Source organism: Pelodiscus sinensis, chromosome 2 (genome assembly GCF_049634645.1).
Source record: "Pelodiscus sinensis isolate JC-2024 chromosome 2, ASM4963464v1, whole genome shotgun sequence".
Lineage (NCBI taxonomy): Eukaryota > Metazoa > Chordata > Testudines > Trionychidae > Pelodiscus > Pelodiscus sinensis.
This window is the reverse complement of record NC_134712.1, coordinates 189,366,162-189,386,648: the sequence shown is the minus strand read 5'-3', so window position 1 is coordinate 189,386,648 and position 20,487 is coordinate 189,366,162. Positions and strand designations below refer to the sequence as shown.

The window sequence follows — 20,487 nt, the reverse complement described above, 5'->3', positions numbered from 1 at the left end:
CAAAGTCTCCTGGCCCTCCCCCTTCTGCCTGAGACCTTGCTCTTTCTGGGGCGGCCCACAGCCACTTCTGAAATTCATAAAGTGACATTCCCCACCCCTTCAAAAATTATTGCCCAGCCCTGGACTAGATCACTCTAGTGGTCCCATCTGGCCTTAAAAACCTAAGAATGTGTGAAAACAGAGGCTCTGCCAATTGCTATGTAATGGGAAGAATCTCTGTGGAAAGAAACAAAAAACAGGACTATGTAGCACTTTAAAGACTAACAAGATGGTTTATTAGGTGATGAGCTTTCGTGGGCCAGACCCACTTCCTCAGATCAAATTGTGGAAGAGAATAGGCACGACCATATATACCAAAGGGATACAATAAAAAAAGTGAACCTATATAAAAAGGACAAATCAAATTTCAGAACAGAGCGAGGATGGGGGTGGGGGGGAAGGTAAATGTCTGTGAGCTAATGATATTAGAGGTGATAATTGGGAAAGCTATCTTTGTAATGGGTAAGGTAATTAGCGTCTTGGTTAAGACTCCGGCGTAAAGTGTCAAATTTAAGCATGAATGACAATTCAGAGGTTTCTCTTTCAAGTCTGGTGTTAAAATGCCTTTGAAGCAGTATGCAGGTAATCAAGTCATTGAGACAATGCCCTTTCTGGTTGAAATGGCAAGAAACTGTTTTTTCTTTGTGATAGTGTCTGATATCCATTTTGTATGCATTCATTCTTTGGCGAAGCGTCTGAGACGTTTGTCCAATGTACATAGCAGACAGACACTGTCGGCACATGATGACATAAATTATATTTCTGGATGAGCAGGAATATGTGTTCTCGATCTTATAACTGACTTGGTTAGGTCCAATAATGGTGTCAGCAGAGTAAATATGTGGACACAGCTGGCAACGGGGTTTGTTGCAAGGAAAAGTTCCAGGGTTGGTATTAGTGTGGTATTGTCTGTAGGAGACTATGGGTCTGTCTCCCAGAGCCTTTCGGAGTGTAGTATCCTGTTCTAGTATAGGTTGTAGTTTATTGATAATGTGTTGGACAGGTTTAAGTTGGGAGCTATAGGTGACCATAAGTGGCGTTCTGTTGTTGGTTTTCTTGGGTCTGTCTTGAAGTAGATGGTTTCTGGGTATTTGTCTGGCTCTTTCAATTTGTTTTTTTATTTCTCCAGGTGGGTAATTGAGGTTTATAAATGCTTGGTAGAGATCCTGAAGTTTCTGAGCTTGAAAGATACCTGCTCAGACTCTCTCAGATATCTCTCTCTCTGAGAGCCCTTGAGAGTCAGGGCTCCATGCTGAACATTAGAGGGCCAAATCTGGAATGACTTAATGAAAGGTAATTGAATTACTCCTAATTTATACCACTGTAAATCAGGTCAGAATTTGGCCTCAACACTAGAAAACTCCACGGTTCTTTGTCTTTTGGCAATGAATGCACAAAATGGGACTCTTGTAGGTAAAAGACTTCCTGTTACCCAAAATGAAATTCTGTCACCCTGAGCACCTGAAATTCAGTTTTTATCCATGCCCATTAGGCGTTTTTTGGGACATTAACTAGACCACAAAACAAACTTAATCAGAGAGGACTCCTTAATCTCTGCCATTCTCACTGAGAACACCAAGCAGAGGAGGCTCCAGGCGCTCTTTTAGGGTATTGTTCTTATAAGGTGTATTTACATCCAAGCTTGCTTTAATCTAGCTAGTGTGGGTACCAGATAAGCGAAGCTCGGCCTTCAGCACCGGCCAGACACCTGAATAGCTACCCAGGATTCCAGATGAGCTTGTGCAGGCAGCACTGAATCCCATGTTACCACACCTTCACTACTCCGGTTAGCTAGCTCAGGTATGTCTGCATCAGCCCCAGTCACACACCCCATTGTAAAGGTTGTTTTACTTCTCCAAATGGTCTACATGAAATTCCCAAAAGAATCTTGGACTCAGTCATCTAATTAAAAAATCAGTATTTAGAAAGACAATTTGGGTGAGGAAATGACTTTTATTGGACTCACCTTGCATTTTGCTGTGATACTGGGAGTACCTTAGAAGAGCTCTGTGTGGCTCTCAAAGCTTGTGTCTCACCAACAGAATTTGGTCCGCTGAAAGATATGACCCCATCCACCTTGTCTCTTTAATATCATGGATCTGACATGGAATTGCCAGGCTCCTGGGCAAGGTGGGGCAGGGCTAGAAGCTAGCCTCCTGCTGCCAACTCTTCAGTGCCAACTGCAGTGCTCTGGCCACCATCACTGCCGCAGTAGCAGTGGCAGCAGCTGGGAGCCTTGGGCCGTTGTGAATCATCGGGCCCTTAGGCAGTTATGTACATTGCCCTTCCCAGCTGTGGGCCTGGACACAGCTATAACTACACTGCATAAAAAACCTAGAAAGAGAAAAAGCAGATGAAATCAAAATACATGGTGTGTGAGCATATGTCATTTTATGCTTGGCAAAAGCAAAGCTATTTACTCCCTTGATTAGATGCAGTAACAAAGTCTTACATTATCAGAGTGCAGATTCACTTTCCCTCTAGCTTCCCTTTTCTTCTCTCAGCCTCTGGACAGAATATTAGACACAACTTAATTTCTAGGATAAGTAGCTTTCCACTCCCTTTCTCATGTATAAGAATCTTGTCATCCCAGTAAGCCTATTTTACCAAATATAAAATTAGATCTGTTTTGCATACCTTATCTGCTTTTCCATTTCTCCTACAATTGTCATGGTAGGACTATCTGCTGGTACAGCTCCACATACCAGTGGTTTCAGTGATAGTACCACAAGTGTAGACAGGATATGTCGTATCTCCTAGACCTGCTCTGTGATCCTTGGATTTGGAAAGTATTCATCTATCCACTACAATATCATGTCATGTGGAGACGTATAAGCACAACAGTTGCCTCGTGAGCCTATTTTTTTATTTTATTTTCAAATAAATCTCTCTGCCCCCTCCAGTGGCTGCTTGCCTATGAGTCTCTTTTTATTGCCATGCCTTTGCATAGTACTAGTCCTGGCTGAAGATCGTCATTCTTGTCTCAGAGCCACCTCTATTTCTAAAGATACTGAGAATATATCATTTCTATAATTCATTCACAACTTGAACTATACTCTGTATCCAATATGAATGATGAACAGACTAAAACTAATCATTCATACAAGCATATATTTTCAGCTGCCAGATTTTATGGTCAAGCACCAGTCAAGTTTATAGAAGAAAGATTCTGAAATCCCCTCTTTCCTTCTCCAGGAGCATCAAGTGAATTTCATTAGGAAAACACTGTGGAAAGGTCTGAAGGTAGCCAAGCATAAACCAAATAACTAGCAATGCTTGTGACATGACAGCAAGAATGGCCACAACACCTGTATCAAGTGATATTGAATAATGTGGGGCACTTGGTATTTGTCTGTGACTGTCACCCCTAAATGATCATTTCTCAAAGAGTGTTTTCCCACTTAATTCTCCACAAGGAAATATTGTTCAGGATGTCATATGGAGGATCATTTCCAGGAAAATTCTGTCTGTATCTTGAAAGGATGTCACTGAACTTGTGTCAAGAGATTATTTAACTGAAGATTCTAGAATTGTTCCAGCATATTTACACTGTCAGTGGATGCATGTTCTTCCTTAATGAGGGACAAATCTTCAAGAGATCCCAGAGAACATACTCCCTGCGAATAAATCCCAACGAACTGGAATTTGTGCTATTCACTGCTGAGTCAAAATCTGCACTGGCACTAGGCATAAACAGACTAAGCAATTACTCTAGGGCCCTGAGCAGCTCAAGGGGCCCCCATTCCCGCTTTTTTTAGTACATAGTAGGGAGGCAAACAAAAATATTCCTGTTTAGGGCCCCCAAAGGGCTAACACCAGCTCTGTTCAAACTCTTGCTTTGTTAAAACAAGAAATAAGAATTACAGTATTTGTCTTGGCAGAACATTTTAACTACCTGTGGGGACATTCCAAAGAGGATGGGGAGAGGCTGTTCTCCGTAGTGACAGATAACAGAATTGAGGAGCAATGGTCTCAAGTTACAGTGGGGAAGGTCTAGGTTGGATATAAAGAAAAACTATTTTAGTAGGAAGGTGGGCTTTGTCTACACTGCAAGTTTTTGTGGCAGAAAATATGCTAATGAGAGACTCATTAGCATAAATTGTGATATTAATATATTTTCTGCTGTTTCTTTTTGCGCAAAAGAAGCAGTGTAGCTGCTTCCATTTTGCGCAAACCCCCTGTTTTGCGCAAGATCCTTATGCTTGTCCTGGAGAGGCATAAGGATCTTGCGCAAAACGGGGCTTTTGAGCAAAACGGAAGTAGCTACACTGCTTCTTTTTGCACAAATACCCCTTGTGCAAAAAGAAATGGAAGAAAGTATGCTAATATTATTGTGACTTATGTTAATGAGTCCCTCATTAGCGTATTTTCTGCCACAAAAACTCGCAGTGTAGACAAAGCCGTGGTGAAGCACTGGAATGGGTTACCTAGGGTGGTGGTGGACTCTCCATCCCTAAAGGTTTTTAAGTCCCAGCTTGACAAAGCCCTGGCTGGGATGATTTAATTGGGCTTAGTTCTGCTTTGGGCAGGAAGTTGGACTTGATGACCTTCTAAGGTCTCTTCCAACCCTATGATTCTAACACACAAATCACCACCAGCCATTTTCTTTAAGAACTATAATAATAACATAAGTGAGCTCTGCAACCCAATTTGAACACATCTGTTGTTTAAACTCTCTGAATATGAGGAAATGGATCTGATAATATATTATTTATGGTATGTCTTTGTATGAGGCAACCAGTCTGTGGCTTTAGACAACATGCATCCAGGTTACTTGACAGCATGTCTAGACAAAAGAATTTCCACTTCCTCATATTCAGAGAGTTTGAACAACAGATGTGTTAAAATTGGGTTGCAGAGCTCACTTATGTTCACACACAGTGAACATATCACTCCAGAAGATCAGTTTGTATATCAGTACCCTACCACACAAACCTGAATGTATATTCTTTAGTATCTAGCTGGCTGCTTTAGTTTCTACCCAGTATGTAGTACTAAAAGTTCAAATACATTGGAATCCATCTTTAAAGTTAAGCCTGTTATATCATATACTAGGATTTCCCTATCTATTATGTGTCTTTGGTGCCCATTATCATAGTACTTGAGCAACTTCAATTTTTAATCTACTCACCTCATACTGAGAGGTAGGGAGGTATTATCCCTATTTTATGGATGGAGATGTAAAAACAGAAGCTAGCTGACTTTCCCCAGGATCTTGCAGGAAGTCTGTGGCAGAGCCCTGTCTCCAGTTAGTACCCTTACCACCAGACTATCTCTGATAATAAACTCTTCCTGAGCTGTTTGAGTCTTAAAAATGCAAATTTCTCACACGCCAAGTCATTTTTCATACAATCTTCAAGTTCCAGCTTCTGATACACCCTTCACTTAGTACTCTAAGGATAAAGGTTGCTGTCTTACTTATTTTTCATTATTAGTCAGGGGTGATATCTCTTTAAGGTCATATTATTGCTACTTTATCTAATCTGTGTCAACAATGGTAGTCAGCCTCCAGCTGATTTCACCTATTGAGACACATGCACTCTAAGGCAACTACATCAAGCACAGCTGATATTTTAACAAACTATTGATGCCTAAATATATTACCATCCTGTTGCAACAAGAATCTAAATTTGTCCAGGCCAGTCTGTCAGATTAATCTCCTCCATCCTCTTTTCAGACAAGACAGATTTACATCCATTGTTAATTATAACAGGTGGAAATTGAGAATAACTCCACTGACTTCAGGGTATTTACTCTGGTTTTACACCAGTATAATTTACAGTAAGTTCTTCACATACTGTCTTTTGCTGTTTCAACTTACCATGCAATTGATATTAAAAACTATTCTTAGTTATCCTGCAACTGTACTTGTATTTTCCCATTTATATTTTTAAAAATAGTTGGTTCTTAGTGAATCTTTTTTTAGTAAACACTGAACAATTTTCTAGAATTTGTTATTGTTTTTCATACAGAAATAGCTATTTATTTATCTTATCACATAATTTATTTGTTCTAAGTCCCACTTCCTTTATAATATATTAGTTCATTTAAAAGAGATATTCCTCTATGCTATACTCTCCCAAGAGTTAAGCTCAGTAGATGGATAGATACATCATATATATAGTAGCCCAATGTCTTGAGATTCTGTAACGATGAAATGCTGGCTGTTCCCTCCAGGTGGCGTTGTTGCCTCCCACCATGGCGCTTGGCTGACTTCTGCACCGCTCAGCTGGGACACTGCAGGGGAGCAAGGGGCCATTTGGGATGCCCAGCTGAGCGGTGCAGAAGTCAGCCGAGCGCCATGGTGGGAGGCAAAGGGGGGCAGGGCGGTGACGTGCAGCATGACAGCGGCTCCAGGCCCCGCCCCTTGGTCGTGAATGTCACCGCCCCACCCCCCTTTGCCTCCCGCAGTGGCACTCAGCTGATTTCTGCGCCGCTCAGCCGGGCCACTGTGTGGGAGCAAGTGGCTCAAGCGACTGTTTTGGCTTTGCACTCCCCATGCAGCACAGGGCATGTGGAGCCCAAATGGCTGTTTGAGCTCCGCGGTCCCCCGAGTGAGAGGCAGGACGGGGAGGAGGAGAGACTGAGGCAGGACGGGGAGGAGGAGAGACTGAGAAAGAGGCAGGAGGCGGAGGAGAACTGACAGAGAGAGGTTGGGAAGGCAGTAGGAGAGAGAGAGAGAGAGAGAGACTGGAGGCTCAGGAGAGTAAACCAACATGGAGGAGAGACCTGAAAATCCCATCTTATGACGGGCTAATTGGCTAGTTCATAAAGAAGTTACTCTATTTGTAAGCTGATTTAGATCTTATGAAAATGAAACACTAATTGCACTTCACACCAGAATATATGGGCACCAGAGCATATATTGATCAGTTCCCACCTTTGTATTAATGAGATAAGGGAGTTTCCCTAGCAGCACCCCATCTCCCATGTAGCCCCATGCCCCAACATGCCAGCGTAACCCACCTGAAATTCTGGCACCCGACTATGCAGACTGCTAATCCTCCACCCCACCCAGGGGAGATTCCTGTGTCTCTCCCCTGCACTAGAAGCTGCTGTGCTGAGACAGAGGGTCTGACTCTTGCTGCCGCCCAGATGGAAATCAGATGCCCCAAACAAACTCCCCATGCCCATCTCACAACATAGAGGCTGGCACCCACCCACCTCCTCTTTCCCCATCTACTCCAGTGCAATTTGCTCCCCTGACTCCAGCTGGGGACTGGGAGTGATTCCTGCCTCTCGGAGCTGCAGCCCAGCTGTGGGAGTCAGAGGACACACCACAAACAAACTCCGCACCCCTCCACAGCTCGAAAAAAGGCGCTATGTAATGCAAACTGTTCTTTTTAGAAAGAGAGCATCCAGACTGCGTAGGTGATCTCTTTCGAAAAAGTGGCTTGCTTTTTCAAAAGTACTGGTTGTAGTCTAAACGCTCTTTTTCAAAAGTATCTTTCAAAAAAGGCTTGCCGTCTAGACGTAGCCTGTTAAACTATCAGCATTATCTACTTTTTTGCTCCTAAGCTAACTGGTGTTCCAGTGAATGATTTACATTTGCAGGTTCCTTGTAATCATGTTAAAGTTTAAGAAGGTTATGGTGAGACTTTTGGGGTCAGTTTTTCAAAAGTAGGTAAATAATAACAAGTATAAATACTGGTGTTTGATGGCAATAGCCATCTTTGAAAAAAATTGACTTTAAAGCAAATCGATATGGGAATATATGCCATTCTACACAGGTGTTTACATTAATATTACCAAACAAAATTCAGCTGACAATAGTTACCTGTATGCTGCCTAATCACCATATAGGAAGAATTACTCCAGTATACCCATCCTACTTGAAATCTTGACTGTGCCTGAAGGTATTTAAAGCAAAGTTTTAAAGTAATTTACTTTGATTTATGCCTTCTATGTACTGTTTTTGCATTTCAATCAACCTGGGCAATGAAAACAGACTAGTCAAGTTTTACCTTCCACCCAGTAACTCTTCTACGCTAGAAGATCTATAGCTCAGGGGGCAGAATCAAACCTTTCAGTAAGCATCAATTGTTTTGGTTTTTTTTTCTTGTTCAGCTGACTGGTTTCTGAGATTTCTACAGCGCTGTGTTATTTAACCCCAGTAAACTTTCTGCAACCCCCTTCTGATACTATAGCAATTCACAGCATCAGATATTTTTCCCCAATGAAATTTTAAATAAAATGGAAATATTAAGGTATGGTAAAAGCCTGAATTAGTCTTCCTTTAACCACTCTGACACCAGCAATTGGAATTTCATGGCTGATGGAGGCACAATATCTCATTTTTTTTTATTTCATTAGAGTACATTTGCTGTGTTCTTAAAACAGAATTAACAGCCCAAGAGATGAATTCTGCTATGAAATTGTTATTTGCTGCCACATGAAATTAGCTGCAAAAGTACAATCAGTTTAAAATATAGCATAGCAATCAATCTCACTTATTTTGGGGAAATGTAGTTTTATAGGAGAATTATAGTCTGTCTTGTGAATGATAAAGCAGTATAACTAGCATTAAATAAAGCTGAAATTTCGTAATGACCAAATCTGGATTCATCCAAGTCCTCAATACATGAACTCCCTTGAAAAGGGAATCAGACTAGAGTTGGGTTGTAAGTCTGGTTAGCATCATTACAGAGCTGAGGAACACATTTTTGTCCTTATGAAATTGTGTTGGGTGCCCTGCAAAAGAACATGGCAAGTAATTATAGATCAGCCCATCAAGCAATGTTAAGCTATGCACAGCAGTTAAAACTAAAGATGCAGTAAAATGAATTCCAATGCAACATGAGAATTACATAATTCTTCCCACATTTTGAAAATTATCAGTCACAGATCTGTTGCTAATGAACCAAGAGACTCCTTCAAACATTGGTTCCGTTGGTTGCCACTGTCAATCATGAACATCATCATGGAATTTTATCCTTTGCCATGTGTTCTGAACTGGATAGAATCAGAATTTTTCTGATGAAGGGCACCCAGACTGACTGCCTGTAAGCATAAGCTTATTGGGTAGTCGAGTGGAATATCAACTATTCCCCCCACTGCAAGGGTGGGGAAACTGGGGCCGGTGCTGGGGGGAGCCAACTTAAAAGCCAATTCCCCCCAGCACCATCTCTGTGGTGCAGCTCCCCCTTCCCCTTCTCCCCCTCCGCCTCCACTATCAGAGGCAGCAGGGGGGGATAGGGGAGCTGCTCCAACAGCAGCCCATGTTCGCGGCAGACAGAGCTGGTCTGGACACTGCACCTCTGCATTGTAAATGCGGTAAGAGCCCGGCAGTTCTTACTACACTTAAATGCAGAGCCGCAGAGCGGGTGGGTCCCAAAACTGGCACAAGGCAGGACTGCTCAGTCCTGGCTCGAGCCACCTCCTGGCACTATCGCTGCTGTGGCTCTGCAGAGCGGTCTGATCGACTTATTGTATTGACTACACGATTAGTCAGATCATTGCAATTTAGTATCTTTATGAAAGACCAGAACTGGCCAGACCTCATCCACCAGGCAGTGTTTCTGGCCAAAGCGAGAGGATCTTCTCCTGTCCTCCACCCTACTGCTGCCCTGATTTTTGAGTACTCTTGCACTACACTCAGCTGTAATTTTGTTCTCTTTACAAAATCTTGCCTTTTGTATATCCACAGTCCAAAACAATATACTGCAGATTGCCTTATCTGAGGTGCAGAAGACTGCTGTTGTCCACTGGTTTTGCAACAGCAGGTTATTGGTCTATTTGTTTTTAACCATAAGATGCTCTATTGCATAGAATCCACTGGTACTCTAAAGCATAATGCTTTACTTGTTAGTCTCTTTTTTCTGACTTCACTTGGAGCCACTTCAGTCCTGATATTCTATAATAAGATTTACTTCAGCATGCTAAGTACGCCAGCCAGTGAGTTGGAAACTTCATACAATAGTAGGTTAACAAGTTGCTGGAACCAATGTCTAAAAGTCACTGGAGTTGCAGGGTCTTCTGCAAGCTAATAATATGTATCCTAGTCATAACATCTGCGGTGATGGTGAAATCCTGAGTTAGGCATAATATGGTTTCACTGCAATCAATATTTATGTTCATCATAAACCCACCGCATAATTTTGCACAGAGGGTAATCTCTGTTCAAGAGTGTCATTACAGCCGAGGCAGGGATGCTGTAGGTCAGGATTACTCTGCATTATCTGAGCTGTCTGGGGAAGCTGTACATGCTCTTAAATCAACACTTACTTTCACAAATGCTAAGGGCCCCAATACTATAGTGTTCTCATTGGCACTATTTTGGGGGGTGTCTATGTATTTGCAGGATCAGGCCCTTCCTTCTTAATTTATTATAAACCCGTGGTCCCCAACATGGTGCCCGCGGGCGCCATGGCGCCTGCAGGGGCATTCGTGTGCGCCCGCCACGTGCTCGGGGCTGGCCTGGCCCTGGGCACGTGGCGCATGCACAGTGCCGGAGCCGGCTCCAGGCGCATGGTGAGCGCTGGCCCCGGGCGCTTGGGGGAGAGGGGGGCGCCGGACCCGGGCGCGCGGCGCTTGGGGGAGGGGAGGGCCGCCTGCCCCGGGCGCGCGGCGCTTGAGGGAGGGGGGGCCGCCTGCCCCGGGTGCGTGGCGCTTGGGGGGAGGGGGGCCGCCGGCCCCGGCTCCGCGGCGCTTGGAGGAGGGGGGGCGCCGGCCCCGGGCGCGCGGCCCTTGGAGGTGGCCCCGGGGCACTTGGAGGGGGGGCGCCGGCCCCGGGCGCGCGGCTATGGGGGGGGGCGCACGCGGCTATGGGGGCCCCGCCTCCTGGCGCCCGGTGGGCAAACGGCCACGCCCCCTGGCGCCCGGCAACCTCCACAGGTTGGGGACCACTGTTATAATCAGTAAGGTGTTTGGTACCTTAATTATAACAGAGCTACGCGTCACCACAATATCTGCCTGTTTATTTTTAAGCCTGTATTTTGGCTTGATCTTTTACGTGATTTTTTTTGGGGTGGGAGGCGAAATAATAAATTTCTTTTCTGATTTTTTCCTCAGTTTCTCAGGTGTTTAAAGTGTGGTTTAAGTTTGTTATTATTTACTTTGTTTTTCCTTTGAATCTATTTCTTGCATTTTTCTGATCATGCCAAAAATGTACATGACTTTTACAATTTGTTCCTCTGCTTTTCATTGTTTGGACACACTCCCACTTGATTTCTAAAATGAACTGTATTGTAGCTGATGAATTATATCACACTAAACAAAGTAGTTTCTTATATCAATAAATTTCTACTGTTGGAAATAAATCTGGATATTTAGTTATGGAAAATGAGAATCAGTCTTACAGTGCTGTGAAAAGGAAGTATAGAAAAAGTACATGGTCATTATGAAGGATGGGGTTAAATATTTTATCTTTTAATTCACCTGAATAAAGCTAATTTAGAACCAGATTGTGCTCAGACCCTGCTAAAATGTGCAAGGAAGGGAGAGGGAATATTTCCCCCTATTTGTATTACTGTACTACCTAGATGTCCCAGCCAAGACCTGTGTCCTGTTGTGCTAGGCACTGTAGTAACATAGGAAGAGACTGTCCTAGGCCTGCCCCAAATGGTTTACAATCTAAATAAAAAGACAGACAAAAATCGGGTAGAAACACAGTAACACAGGCAAGTGAGCTGACTTGCCCAAGTCACAGCAGGCCAATAGTAGAGTCAAGAATAAAATCCAAATCTTCTGCACTTCAACCTAGAGCTATATCCACTGCTTCCCTATTTGTACCTGATTTAAACTGAAAAAATGTTATTTCCTGAAAGGGAGAAACATTGGTTAAGTACTGTCTTTCCTTGAGAGGTATGTATGGACTTGGTTGTGGAGTTGTGGAGTTTCCCAGAGGCTGGTTGGTTGAATGGCTCACAGAGCCATTTATGAAGCCAGTGTTATGTGAGATATGGTCTTCTGTGCATATTTCTTTTTTTGGGGGTGGGGAAAAGTGAAGGGTTGTGTGAAAGTACCACAGGAAGACCTGATCATGCTTTTGGCCAGAAGTGCAAAAAGCCCACATAAAACAAACACCAGTACCAAGACACTGGAATGTATTTAATTCCCATGGAAACTGTGTGCTTTGCCCTAATTCCTTATTTTTACGCTATTAAAATTTCAAAAAATCCATAAACTCTTTCATACACTTCCTTCCACACGAAGATGGGACTGGTGCTCAGTATAATTGTTTGGAAGAAATGGGAAGGAGCTGGATATCATAAATAAACTTCTTGTCATGAGAATGATCTGTATTGTGAAATATTTTATGTAACTGTTGTCTTCAGATACTAATGAAACAAGTATTTGAAGTGCTATGAGGTATAATTTTTTAAATGGGCTGCCCAGCAACTTATTGATAATCACACAGCTAAAAACACTCCATGTCGTCTTGATTATTTCTCCCTATTTGCAGTTCTATTTTAAAATGGAAAGGCATACATAAATGCACATTGTTCTTCAGATTAAGCCTATCAGAGCTTAATTGAGCTGATTTTAATAACATTTCATTAGACTCCAGCTGTAGCAGACAGTCCTTCAAAGACTGACAAGTATTTCATGGTTTTGTTTTCTTTTCAGCTGACCCTCTGGTTGGAAGTATTGCCACTCAGTATATGACTAACAGAGCAGAACATGACAGAATGGCCAGACAGTGGACCAAGAGATATGCTACATAGGAATCTACCATAGAACATGCTGGACCTGTGCAAGCACATTCACTAAGTGCATCAATAGCCCTTCCCTTCCCTTCGTTCTTATTTTTTATTAAATTTTGAACAATTTTGTGACAAAAGGTTTTCCTTCCTTTCTTCCTGTTTTATTTTTATTTGTTTTTGTTTGTTTGGTTTGGTTTTTCATTTTTGTTAACTTGAAAGTTGCTTCCCTCAAATGTAGACAGGGAATTTTGGTTATCAGTGCAAAGAATGTTGGATCTGTAATAGTATAGCGCTTTGTCACAAAGCTTTGTATTGATGTGTGGTTTTTTTTCCTTTCATGTGGTCTTGGGGAAAACAAATAAATTCAGAATTATATCTTGTTTCTACTTAAATGTAGTGTTTAGGGTTATTTTTTTGTACTGAAGTCTTTAATGGTGGGTGCATGCTACTGGGAACAAGTTTTGTACAAAAGCTTAAAATCAAGAATCACTGTGCATTACTAAGACTGTGTTTATCACTAGCCTTCTGTTTCCCACACAAAAGGCTATTGGGTTGAACAAAACAATATGTATTTTGATTTACTTTAAAAAAAGTGCTTGTAAATTTCTTAGGGACCTGCCACTTTTGACTGTGGATCAGTTGATGTACACTTGTATTATTAAAGCACTCAATAAAACACTGTGGCTGATAAATGCACTTTTTGTAAGACAGTGCTTTTGCTTTTTGTAGAGTGTAAAGGGAATAGCTGTGCATGCAATTATACTTGCATAATACCACTGCAACTTAAGCCATTCTGTTTAGTCCTGAACTTTTAATTTATCCTTGACAATAAGTGTCTTAACATGCAGAATTTCTCAATAAGTTCAAACTTCAATATAAGCATTTTTAAATACATTTAAAAAGCTACCCTGTTACATCGTGGTGCCCAGCTACCCTGAAACCTCCTATAACTCTTCTTTTCTATATCCATCTTGTTTTAATAGTTGGAGCAGCTGGTTACAAAAATAGCCCCACCGTGAAAGTAGATATGGGCTGATGATTTTGTTCAGCAGGGCTCATTTTTCCTTTCCCCGGACTCTTGTAATTGTAAAAGCAACTGTTATTTAACAAAAAATTAAATCAAGGTTTTCAACAACAAAATTGAGCCCACTATACCAATCATTCTCAGCACGTCCAATGGCAAGGGTATTTCTATTCAGATTTGACCTTCAGGCTAATTTTAGGTATGCAGCCATAGAAGGAAAACTTCTGCTCAGCTAAGGAAATGTGTGGGTGTTGTGATTTGGAAAATGTATACTCTGGTGCTGATTCTGAATGCTCTTTGTGTTACAAAGGCATGCTGGAAAATCCTTGTCTCCTTAATTAAACATTATAGATGCTGCATGCAGCACACTGTGTCTCTTATATAAAAAAACCTATTAAAGTCTTTGGAGCTCAGTATTTACATTTATGATACACTAATATTATCTGAGAATCTGGTAGTCTCTGAGCTCATAGCTGCATTGCCAGGATGGGGGTAAGTTGGTAGGGGGAGGAAAGTGATTTGTATCAAATGACCTGTCTGGTAAACATTTAATAAATAGATTGAAACTATATATTAACTAATATTTGTGGGTAGTGGAAAGTATATTATCAGATTTTTAAATTGGAATGTCACTTTTCTAAAATTAAAAAGCCTGCATTGTTTTCTGTCCTGCTTTAATATTTATTGTACATTCATCCACCTTTTGTTAATGTTCCCTAAATCCATTTGCTGTTTAAATCTATTATTAAAACATTACAAAGCATAATCAAGATGTACTATACCATGTCAAATAAATCTAATCTCAGAGCCATGGATATTTCTTATATACTTATACCTTTATGATAATTTGGCTACTGGTAGGTCTTAAGAAATAATCTCAATTTGTTCTATTTTGTAATATATGTCTGAGAACTTGAAACATTGTAGACTTACCACTATGTGTGTTTGGCATTTTATCTGTTTAAAATAAATATGAGTGTGGTTTTGAATAACATTAGGCAGAAGCTTCCTAATTAAGTAGACTGGTCTATTACTGTGTGGCCTTGGTTGTCTAGAAAATATTTATTACCTGCAGTTGTTTTCACCACCACTGTTTTAAGTTAACTAAAAAAGGGAAACAAGTTCACAAACAAAAAAAATTACATTAGCCACCTGACTGTTGTTAATATTCCAATCAACATGAAGTCCTGGAGAGAACAGCAGTGTCTTAGTTTTAATGTCACTGGAATCCTGATGACAGGAGAACAGGAGATTGTGGTCAAGCCCCAGGGGGAATAGGATAAAGAGGAAATAATTATGAAGGTAGCACATTGCACCGAGGCTATTAATCCACTCTTGCAATGTCTCTAGTCATCCATACATCCTGCCTTTTCTTTGCTGGAGCAGAGTGAAAATCTACTGTTTGGAATTTGCAAGAGTTTCAGCATGTGTCTTTCTCTCTCCAAAGTGTTGCTCGCAGTTCAGGTTCACCCACACTCACTCTCTCCAAATCAAACTGAAAGTTTTGTATGAAGCCATTTGAATCTAGCAAAGTTAGTTTCACCATGTAGTCAACAAAACTCAGTATTTTTTCCTCCGCTACTTCTCGAGCATGGGAGGAACTCACCATAAACATATTCAAGGCAACCTCATTTTTCTCCTTTCAGGTTTCTTTAAAAAAAAAAAAAAAACCCTACACCTCTCTGCTATGATGCCTAAATAACGGTGCTGGTGGTCTGATACCACTGGTTTTTTGGGCAGACCTGTTTTGTGTCTGTTACCTCATGGCTGTTTGATGTTCCTATTTCTCGTCTCTTGTTTTATTACTACATTATAAGCTCCTTGTGGAAAGGACTGTCTATATGTACAGTGCCTGGCATGGTGATTTAGGGCCTCTACATGGAACTGCAATAATCGTTTCCAACAGCCCAGTCTCTTAACTTTCTATGGTGAGTGACCTTCTTTCCTTCTCATCTCTGTTTAATAGCGTTGGCCAGCTGACAGATACCTTCTCCCTTCGTCTAATTTCTCAAATTGTATCTTGTGAGGAATTGGCAGCCTCAAGCAGCAGGGCCTGAACTTGAACCCTTCTTGTTCTCCTGTTACTGCTGCTTGATTGGCTTTCTGGATTTCAGATGCTAGCGAGGGCACTGTAGGATTAAGAAATCTCTGACATCTCATCAGCCACCACCTGAAGACAATAAAGATGTGCAGAGTAGAACGGTACCATCTTCCCTCATCCCAGAATCAAGTAGCAGTAGGCAGAGGCGTAGCAAGGGTGTTATGCGCCTGGGGGGCGAAGGCAAAATTGGTGCCCCACCCCACACCAAATGGTGGGTCCCTGAACCTGGCGCACAGCTGAGCCCGACCCTGGGAGGAGTGGGAGGAACTTGTACTGTGTCTTACCCAACTCCCTCCAGTTTGGGGCTGGGTCCCGTATGCACTAACCCTCTGGCAGAGGTGGAGGGGGTCGGGCTGGGGGCAGAGAGACATGGAGGAGATAGCTCCAGCCAGTGGCAGTGGGCAGAGGAGGAGCAGGTGAGCAGAGGGATGACGGGGAGTGTAAGGGGACTATACTGGCACCTCACTAGTGTGGCACCCAAGGGCCACTCCCCCCCCCTCACTACACCACTGTAAATAATCCACCTCTTAGGATATTTATTGTTTAATTAATTACTTATTTTACTAACGACAGACATATAAATTATAAAGTTTTGTGGTTTACATTCTGTTAAATATTTTTTCTCTTTAATTTGTTCATATCCCATTCTCATTAGGTTCATGTCTTTTACATAAAAATTGTCAAATTCTTAAATATGTAAGTTTTATAAAACATGCGAGAAATTAATGTTATACAACCTAAATATGAATGTCATCACTATATTTCATTCAAGCATTTAAAACCACTTTTATAGCAAATGAGTAATACATTGCTTTAATGAATAAAAAGTAAAAAAGATTGTCAGCCTATCAAATGTATTGTAATAGAGAGGTAGCCGTATTAGTCTGAACTTGATAAAACAAAAAGAAAAAAATTTATGTAGCACTTTAAATACTAACAAGATACCTAATAAATGTATTGTAAGCAATCTGTAATGCTGCCTAACTGCCCATTTACTTATCTAGTTAACCTAATTGTTTTTCACATTATTGCATAGCGAAAAACTACATGAGTTATGAATTTTAGAGATTAATTTACCTGTTAAAATAACGCTCTGAAAAACTTTTAAATAAAACTAACACACAACACAAGAATCATCCTCGCTTTCTTGAAGGCACTTGAAGCAGTAAGTAGGCTAAGGCTGAGGATACCCTGCTGCAAGCATGGCTTTCTGTTTGCCATGAGGACTTTTTCCTTCAGGGTGCCATGAGATTCTATCCTTAAGTAAAGGAGAGAGTTCTCTCTGAGCTCCTCTTCCAAATTTCACATAAGCCATTCAACTGAAGCCATAGATATCAAGATTCAAGGCCAACTTTGCCTTGAGCAGACTGCCTCTCCAAGTGTTCACAATCACAACATCCAAACATGTATAAGACTTCTAGTGGAGAAAGCCACGTTAAGCCCAAGTCTCTGCTATGACTAGGAGATGGAAAATTGGCAACAAAACTCGGGGTGATCTATCACTTCAGTAATGCCAAAGCCTTTAGAATTGAGGCTCTGATTATCCAGCACCGGCTGAAGGAGAGCGGCTAGTGTGTGCATGTCTGATAGGAGTTTTGGTAAAAAAAAAAAAATGTGCTTGCCCAACTCACCAAAGGAAAAAGAAAACAGGGAGGCAAAAAGGAATGGTTTAGTATAGAACCTTTTTTATAAGCTTCAGAGGGGTAGCTGAGTTAATCTGTAACAGGAAAAACTTAAAAAACAACAAAACAGTCTAGTAGTACTTTAAAGACTAACAAAACATGTAGATCAGAGGTAGACAAAAGGGCCTCCATGGGTCGGATCCAGTCTGGGGAGGCCCTGCTGCTCCCCCGCTCCCAGGCCAATTAGGGCTTGGGGTGGGAGAATACGTGAAGCTTTCTCTGCTCTGCCCCCACCCAGTGAGCAGCACACGGCACTTCCAAGCACCACATACTCCTAACAAGGCAGGAGGAGGCTTCCCGCGCTCCCCCACCCTGAAGCCTTGATTGGCCTGGGGGTGGGGGAGCGCACGAAGCCTCCTCCTGCCCTACCAGAGACATGGGTGCCTAGTGGGAAGAAGACAAAGGGGCTTCCCCACCCCAGATCAATCATGGTCTGGGTAGCTCCACCCCTTCCTGTTTAGTCCCCGCAAACAGGCTCCTGGGCAAAAATTGTTGCCCACCCATTATGTAGATGGTATCATGAGCTTTTGTGGGTGGAAGTGGGCTGTGCTCACAAAAGCTCATGATACCATCTACATCAGGCATGTCAAAAAGGCTTCTGGCGGGCTGCATGTAGCCCAATCAAAATTGTTTGTGGCCTGCCACTGCATTTTATAAAAGAATAACATGCAGCCCGCTGCCCACTCGGAGCACGTGACCAAGTGCAGATCATGGCTGGCTGGGCTGCTCTGCACAGGCATCAAGTGCCTGCTCACAGCTGGCTGCTGTGCTCACGCCTCCCCAGCACCTGAGGAAGAAATGCGTGGCGGCAGCGACACTGGCTCTGGGACCCAGGCATTAGGTATGGGGGGGGAGGAGCTGGGAGTGCCTGGGTCTGGGGAAGGGAGGAGGCATTGGGTTAGAGGTAGGTTCTCTGCGGGAGCAGAGGGGAGTTGGGTTAGAACGGGGATATGGGAGTGCCTGGCTCTGGGGCAGTGGAGGGGGATATTTTGTTTGTTTTGATTTTTATTTATTTATTTCCAAATAAAATCACAAAATGTATATTAATTTTATATCCAATATATGTCAATCTTTTGCAATTGCATGAATAATTATATGTTTATGCAAAATCTCGAACTTACAAAGTATCTGAAATTTTCACAGAAGCCTGTTCTATTCGATTGACCATGGTCTATACTTGTTTTTATTTCAACACAACAAATTATGTATCCCATACAAAATTTAAAAGTACCTTAAATTTATATTTAAATTAAAATTTTATGAGTAAATAACAATTTTACACATCAAATTATTGTATTATATTAAAACAAGACCTGAAAAATATTATAAAATATACCTAAAACATAATCTATAATAATAAATAATTACAACATTCCAATGGAAGTACATTTTCTTTGGTGTCCCTGAAAGCTATCAGTTTTCATTTGTGGCCCTCAGTGGGCTTCAAGTTTGACATGCCTGATCTATATGTTTGTTAGTCGTTAAAATGTAACCAGATTATTATTTTTTTAAGTTTTTCCTTTTGTTATAAAGTATCTTTTATTTTAAAAAATTATAAGTAACCCCAATACACCCACCTTTTCCCCCAGAGCCAGCCCCTCACCAGCATCCCCCCATCACAATGCACTCAGGCCTCCCACAGAGCCAGCCCCCCATCCCAATGCACTCACCCCTCCCCAGAACCAGGCCCCCCCCGTGCCCCCATCCCAAAGCACTCACCCCTCCCCCTGAGCCAGACCCCCCAGCAACCCCATCTGAATGCACTCACCCCTCCCCCTGAACAAGCTCCCCCCCAACGCCAGGAGTGCCCCCCCCCCATCAAATCCTTCCCCCTCCCCCCCCAGGCCAGGCACCGGAGGAACAGAACGGCCCAGTTAGGGAATCTAACCTTTAAAGTGGCCACTGCTGCCACCCGGCCCTGCTGCCTCAGCGCGCAGCGTGTAGAGCCAGAAGCACTTAGCCAACTCCCGGTTTCTGTTCAAAAGCATCACGTGGGCCAAAGCAGCCGTGCGCTTCGCTCCCAGCCCAGCCCGGTGCCCCCCTAGCGTGGCGCCCGGGGGCAACTGCCCCCCTCTGCCCGCCCTTCGCTACGCCTCTGGCAGCGGGAGGGGTGGATCCTGGCCAAGCAAAAGCAAAGTACCAAACCATGAAGAACTAATCTGAGTTTGGTTTTTAAGTTTAATTGGAAACCTCCCCCACTTTAGGTGAACCTCAGAAAGCCTACTGGCTTCTTTGGTGTATTTCAAATTCATAATGTCACTTAAAACTAGGTGAATTTTGCCAGGATTTATGAAAGCTTACAACCAAGTAGTATGCTGCAGGCGGTTGTTTAGCTCTTAACTCCAATGTGTGCTGCATCTTAATAGAGAGATTGCTTTGCAGACCAGCTCCCCCATTCCTTTTGGGAGTTGCATCGCATCCCCATGGCAACTTTGGCAATTGCTGGCATTGAAAAGCAATATTAGGGAAATATTTACATATCTTTTGCTGGTTTGGGTGTGACAAATACTTTGTTCTTTTTTAAATGAATTAGTCACACTCTCTACTTCAGCGCTTCATTTCACTTCCTCATTCCATCTGGCCTCTCTAAACCAAGAGAGCCAACACCGTGGGATCAGCTAGTCCTCTACATCTCACCAGCAAGCGCGCTGTAGAGATCTAGTGGGCCATAGAACAGCCTGAGCACCTTTTGGCTGCAAATCCAGGGGTGTCTTCCTAATGACAGATATACCATTAAAAGTAAAGTACAGAAACAAATACAGAGAGCTTCCTGCAAAATGCAGGACAATGTAGCACTTTAAAGACTAACAAGATGGTTTATTAGATGATGAGCTTTCGTGGGCCAGACCCACTTCCTCAGATCAAATAGTGGAAGAAAGTAGTCACAACCATATATACCAAAGGATACAATTAAAAAAATGAACAAATATGAAAAGGACAAATCACATTGCAGAACAGAAGGGGGATGGGGGGGGGGGAGAGGAAGGAAGGTAAGTG

General features: G+C 42.4%; 1 protein-coding gene and 1 long non-coding RNA gene across 3 annotated transcripts in view; one reads left to right on the top strand and one right to left on the bottom strand.

Moving 5' to 3' along the window:
* The window catches only part of LOC102450669 (ubiquitin-conjugating enzyme E2 E2), a 299,468-nt gene extending 284,948 nt beyond the window's left edge, over window positions 1–14,520 (top strand). For both annotated transcript variants that reach the window (XM_075922064.1, XM_075922063.1), the window contains one exon: window positions 12,607–14,520. In XM_075922064.1, the coding sequence (XP_075778179.1) occupies window positions 12,607–12,704 (98 nt within the window). In that variant the 3' untranslated portion in view covers window positions 12,705–14,520. The remainder of the gene's footprint in view (window positions 1–12,606) is intronic.
* The window catches only part of LOC112547627 (uncharacterized), a 132,227-nt gene that overhangs the window by 23,535 nt on the left and 88,205 nt on the right, over window positions 1–20,487 (bottom strand). Inside the window, exon 3 of the long non-coding RNA XR_003091389.2 lies at window positions 2,006–2,373. This is a non-coding gene — a long non-coding RNA (uncharacterized LOC112547627). The remainder of the gene's footprint in view (window positions 1–2,005; window positions 2,374–20,487) is intronic.